Source organism: Nematolebias whitei, chromosome 17 (genome assembly GCF_014905685.2).
Source record: "Nematolebias whitei isolate Nwh7 chromosome 17, NemWhi1, whole genome shotgun sequence".
Classification (NCBI taxonomy): Eukaryota; Metazoa; Chordata; class Actinopteri; order Cyprinodontiformes; family Rivulidae; genus Nematolebias; species Nematolebias whitei.
Window position 1 is genome coordinate 4,183,016 of NC_056514.1, and position 6,417 is coordinate 4,189,432.

Consider the following 6,417-nt stretch of genomic DNA (forward strand, 5'->3'; position numbering starts at 1 on the left):
ACACACACACACACACACACACACACACACACACACACACACACACGGAGCGAGAGAGCCAGTGAGGCATATCAACACAAGATGAGAAGAGGCTTTAAAGAGCAGAACAGGTGTAAAGGAGAGATGCAGGAGGAAGAGGAGAGGAAACCTAGAAAACCCCATTAGGAGAGAGTGAATAATGTATTCAGCACAGAGACGAGAAGTGTGTGTGTGGGGGGGATGTGTTTGTACCCACCAAGTGTTCTTTGATCTCATTCTCACTGTTGTGAAGGAGAATTACCTGGTGTGTGTGTGAGACACAGCTCAGTATCTGTAAGCTGCCACCCTCTGGTGGCTGTGTCAGAGGTCCAGTTTACTCATGAAGAGTTGATCTAAGCTACATGATCTCCATCCATCCATTATCTTCTGCTTATTCTGATGTTGGGTCGCAGGGGCAGCAGCTTGAGCAGGGAGACCCAGACATCTCTTTCCACACCTCTTCCAGCTCTTCTAGGAGGATTCCAAGGCATTCCCAGACTAACCGAGAGACATATGGGCCTTTTCCCCAACTCCTCTTCAGGCTGGTTCAGCTCGGTTCAACTCAACTCAGTTCGGCACACGATGTGTTTCCATAGCCCCTTTCAGTACCGGTTCCAGTGGGCGGGGTTTAAATTGACGTTGCGCGCCTTACCAGCTGGTGGCGGTAGCACCTTGGAAACAGGATCCTCCTTGGTGACCAGCGGAGCTCGGAGCACGCAGAGCACGCAAGGCCAGGATCCAAAGCCCGAGCTGACAGCACGGAGGGTCTTCTGCGGTTACCTGCAGAGCTAGGAGCCAAGGAGATGACACCCTGCATGGCTTGAGTGGGCTCCGAAGCTCCAGTGGAGGACCGGGGAGATCGGCGGAGCTCCATCTAGCTCACACTGATCTTTGTTGTTGGCCACAAAGCACAAAAAATGCCTGCACTTCAGCATTAGACCACAGTGTTATCATTATTGTTTCTAAAATCTTAAAAATAGATCCAGCTGCTGCTCCGAGTAATTGCAAATGGCGGATTGATGTTTTGAAAAGTTTCTGAAAGATCCAGTGACTCCTCCCCCGACCAATCCATGATTGACAGTGTTCTGACGTCATGTTTTGGTGCCGGCTCGGCTCAGTTGGTCCCAGCAGAGAAGCAGGGACCAAAAAAGGAGCCGGTTTTGTGAAAAAATTACAGTGGAAAAGGGCTGAAAACCGTACCAAACTGAGCCGAACCGGGCTGAAGAGGAGCTGTGGAAAAGGGGCTAGTCACTCCAGCGTGTCCTGGGTCTTCCCTGGACTCTCCTCCCAGTCAGACATGCCTGAAGCACTTCCATAGGGAGGCGCCCAGGGGGCATCCTTACCAGATGCCCGAACCACCTCAACTGGCTCCTCTCGACGTGGAGGAGTAACGGTTCTACTCTGAGTCTCTCCTGGATAACTGAACTTCTCATCCTATCTCTAAGGGAGAGTCCAGCTACCCTGCAGAGGAAATTCATTTCAACTGCCTGTATCCGCAATCTCATTTTTTCGGTCACTACCAAGAGCTCATGACCATAGGTGAGGGTAGGAACGTAGACCGATCGGTAAACAGAGAGCTTTGCCTTACAGTTCAGCTCTCTCTTCACCACAACAGACCGGTACAGAGTCTGTAGCGCTGCAGATGCTGCATCAATTCATCTGTCAGTCTCATGCTCCATTCTTCCCTCACTTGTGAAAAACCTTTGAGATACTTGAACTCCTCCACTTGAGGCAGAACCTCACCCTCGATCCGAAGAGAGCAATCCACCCTTTTCCGGTTGAAGACCATTGCCTCCGATGTGTGTCCCATCGGTGTATGAGTGTGATAAAGCACTGATTAGCCTCTTTAGAATGATTTGTTCCATTAGCTTTGTAAAGATCTAGTAGAGTGCTGTATGAATGGGTAAATGAGGACACAGATTGTAGTGTAAAGCGCTTTGAGTATCTCGATAAGATAGAAAGGCGCTATATAAGTACAGTCCATTTACAGTCCATTTACATGTAGACAGGATAGGCAAACTCCCATGACACCTCGAGGACCCTAGTGAGGGTAAAGAGCTGATCCAGTGTTCCACAGCCAGGACGGAACCCACATTGTTCCTCCTGGATCTGAGGTTTGACCAACGATCGGACTCGCTTCTCCAGTACCCCTGAATAGACCTTACCAGGGAGGCTAAGGAGCGTGATGCCTCTATAATTGGAGCACACCCTCCGGTCCCTGTTTTTGAAGAGGGGAACCACCACCCCAGTCTGCCAATCCAGTGGCACTGTCCCCGATGTCCATGCGACATTGCAAAGGCGTGTCAACCAAGACAGCCCCACAACATCCAAAGCCTTAATGAAATCAGGGTGAGCTACTACAGGCCCCCCGAGCTGCTGAATCTAGCTGTTGCTAGCTGCGGGCCTCAGATCCCAGGCCCGCCTCCAGCTCATGCAGCCCCCGGCTCGGACTGACCGAACCTCCTCAGAGCTGACCGTTAGTCTCTATCCAAGGTCTTACCGAACTCCTCCCACATCTAAGCTTTTGCCTCAACAACAGCCAAGGCTGTGGACCACTTGGCCCTCCGGTACTCCTCTGTTGCCTCTAGAGTCCCACTGGCCAACAAGGCCCAGTAGGATCCTTCTTCATTTTGACAGCCTCCCTAACCCGGGGTGTCCACCACCGAATTCATGGTTGGCCACCGCGAGAAGCACTGACAACCTTGTGGCCACAGTTTAAGGCAACTACCTCAACAAGAGAGGCTCGCAACATGGCCCACTCGGACTCAATGTCTTCCACCTCAGCTGTGATGTGGTTAAAGCTCTCCCGGAGGTGTAAGTTGAAGATCTCGCCGACAGGTTTTTCTGACAGGCATTCCCAGCAAACCCCCACTACACATTTGGGTCTACTGGGTCTGTCCGGCATCTTCCCCCACCATCTGATCCAACTCGCTGCCAGATGGTGATCAGTTGATAGCTCAGCTCCTCTCTTCACCCAAGTGTCCAAAACAAATGGCCACAAATCAGATGACACGACTATGAAGTCAATCATTGATCTATGACCTAGGGCGGCCTGGTGTCAAGTGCACTTCTGGACACACTTATGTTCGAACATGGTGTTTGTGATGGACAAACTATGACTAGCACAAAAGTCCAACAACAGAACACCGCTCGGGTTTTGATCAGAGAGGCCGTTCCTCCCAATCATGCCCCTCCAGGTCACACTGTCATTACCCATGTGGGCATTGTCCTTCAGCAGAATAAAGGAGTCCCCAGCTGGCACACCTTCCAGCACTCCTGCCAAGGACTCCAAGAAGGCCATATACTGTGAACTGCAATTTGGCGCATTAGCACAAACAACAGTCAGAGCCAGTCCCCCCCACCCGAAGGTGCAGGTAAGCCACCCTCTCATCTACTGGGGAAAACTCCAACACACAGGCACCAAGTCGGGGGACTACAAGTAGACCCACACCAGCTTGACGCCTCTCACCATGGGCAACTCCAGAGTGGAATAAGGTCCAGCCCTTTTCATGGAGATTGGTTCCAGAGCCCATGCTGTGCTTTGAGGTGAACCCAACTATATCTAGTCGGTATCTCTCAACCTCACGCACAAGCTCAGGCTCCTTCCCCGCCAGAGAGGCTACGTTCCATGTCCCAAGAGCAGCTTTGGTAAGCCAGGGTCAGAGAACCAAGGTCCCCGCCTTCAGCCATTGCCCATGGCATCATGCACTCGACTTTTATGGCCCCTCCTGCAGGTGGTGGGTCCACAGGAAGTCTGTTAAGTTAAACTGATCTCAGTTTGGATAAATTACAGGTACAAAGAATGGTTGGTGTGTCTGTTAATTAGGGGAGGAACGCTTCTCAAAATTACTTTTATTCCATTTTTCCTTTTTTTTTTTTAAATTCTATAAACCCTCCAGAAACACCACACATCACTAAAAGATAAATCACCATTTTTCTTTTTAAACCTCAGTTATTCTCAAAGACGTGTCATGAAGTCATTTCAAAACTAAAGGAATGAAACGGTTTGACAGTTGTTAAAGCAGGATACAAGTTTTGTTCAGTAAATGGGAAGACCTGTATTATTTTAGAATGCTTTTCATATATGTAACATGTGATAGGCTTGGACTACTGGAGGACAGATTGACCTCATTTCTTTAATCGAATTGTTAAGTTGAATAGTTTTCATTTGCTACTATTTCTATCATAACGTGATTCTTGAAAATACCGATATTAATTTGTAACAATTCATTTAAGGAAATGAGGTCATTTTGTCCTCTTGTAGTTTAATCTTAAGGCAGCATAACAAGCCAACCCTAACTATGGGATTTATAAAAAAGGAAAGTGTTGAGCCCAGTCTTAAAACTGGACAATGTGTCAGCCTCACGGACAGAGACTGGAAGTTGGTTCCACAAGAGAGGAGCCTGATAACTGGAAGATCTTCCTCCCATTCTGTTTTTGTAAATTCTAGGAACCACAAGTAAACCTGCAGTCTGAGAGTGAAGTGCTCTGTTAGGAAAATATGGAACAATAAGATCTGTAATATAAGATGGAGCTAGGTTGTTGAGAGCTTTGTAGGTTAGAAGTAAGATTTTGAATTCTATTCTGGATTTGACAGGGAGCCAATGGAGAGAAGCTAAAACTGGAGAGAGATGATCTCTCCCAGTAACTCCAGTTAAGACTCTGGCAGCAGCATTTTGGATCAACTGAAGACGTTTTAAAGAAGTATTTGGACACCCAGATAATAAACCATTGCAATAGTCCAGTCTAGACGTGACAAATGCATGGACCAGTTTTTCTGCATCATCTTTAGATCAGATGTTTCTAATGTTAGTGATATTACGCAGGTGGAAGAAGGAGGTTCTAGTAACGTTTTTAATGTGGGGGATAAAAGACATGTCCTGATCAAAAATAACACCAAGATTTTTAACATTAGAGCTGGAGGACAGATTAATGCATCTAAGGAGGGAGAAAGACTGAAACATTCATTCCTAAGGTGCTCAGGTCCTAAAACCAAAACCTCAGTCTTGTCTGAGTTTAAAAACAGAAAATTAAGGGTCATCCAGGTTTTTATGTCTTTATGTCTTTGTAGTCTAAGTGGCTGATTGGATTCATTGGGTTTAATGGACAAATATAATTGTGTGTCATCAGCATAACAATGGAAATTTATCCCATGCTGTTTAATAATTTTACCTGATGGAAGTAATGGAAGTTCCTGATGGGGTTCTCTTATTGTCCTATCAGAATACTATTACGAGCAGGAGGAGAGGACGGATGAGGACGCCGAGCCGACCTTCTCAGAGGACGAGGCCGTCACTCAGAAAGGACTGAGGCGTTCGCAGAGTGTCAAGATCACAAGATCGAAGCTCCGCAAAGACGTGAGTGGTCTATTTCACAACAACTCTAACTGTAAGATATTAGAGGACTAAAAAGCGTCCTTCAGACAGGTCTGAGAGGAATCGGGCTTCATAGTTTGTGTTCAGTCATTGTGTTGTTCTGTTCCCAGCCTCGTTATGGATCACTGAAGATTAAAAGTAAGAAGAGACCAACCGTGAGCTCAGCCAACTACGCACCCTGAACGGAGCACCGCTCACACACACATGGAGCAGAGCAGCCTGCTGATTGGTGGACGCTGCTGTCAGCTGACTTTTCCCTCTGCTCAGGTTTTTCATATCTGCTGACATCTAAATTACCCAATTCATCCAAAACCAGCAGCTGTCTGAGATGTTGGTGGACGAGTGTTTTTATTTGGGCTCTTTATAAGGTGCACATGACCAATCGAACATGGAGCTGGTGTCATGCTGACGTCTTTCATTACAATTATAAAAATATGCGTGTTTAGTCTTAACATATGTTTGTTGTCTTTGTATCGTTTAATGCAAGTTCACACTTGTTAACGAGTTGTGTAACTTCACAGGTGGAGGCTATATGCTTCATTAAAGCTCGAATCACTCTTGGAAAACATTTATAAATCCATATTAGGATAAGAGATAAGAACTTTATTGTTCTTGCAGGAAATTGTTGACTGGCGACATTTAGGAAGTCAAAGTTAGTTGAAACTAGGGGTGCACCGATAAATCAGCCGGCCGATTTATCAACCCCAATTTCTTTAATTTGGAAAATCGGAGATCGGCCGATACTTAAAGGAGAAAACGATTTTACCAACTTTTTTTTGTTTTAACAATTGTCTAAACTTCATTTATATTTCAGAGCACTACCTCTTGGCCAGTTAAAACAAGTTTGGATTGTTTCTAGGATATTTTCATTCAACCTTTATTTAGACAGGTTAATGCCATTGAGCCTCAGGGACTCATTTACAAGAGAGACCTGAGAGGATGCTGTTCAAGAGTCTGTTTTTCAATAAAATAAGATGGAGAACTGAAGGTGCATTGTGACCTTATAACACCTGACAGTGTCGCT

At 46.3% G+C, this 6,417-nt stretch overlaps 1 protein-coding gene across 1 annotated transcript in view; it reads left to right on the plus strand.

Moving 5' to 3' along the window:
* Positions 1 to 6,186, plus strand: part of reep3b (receptor accessory protein 3b) — a gene marked incomplete in the record, with an annotated part of 45,043 nt that extends 38,857 nt beyond the window's left edge. The window contains 2 exon segments of the mRNA XM_037691720.1: positions 5,242 to 5,375; positions 5,504 to 6,186. Coding sequence (XP_037547648.1) covers positions 5,242 to 5,375; positions 5,504 to 5,575 — 206 coding nt within the window.
* Positions 6,187 to 6,417: the final 231 nt, after the last annotated feature.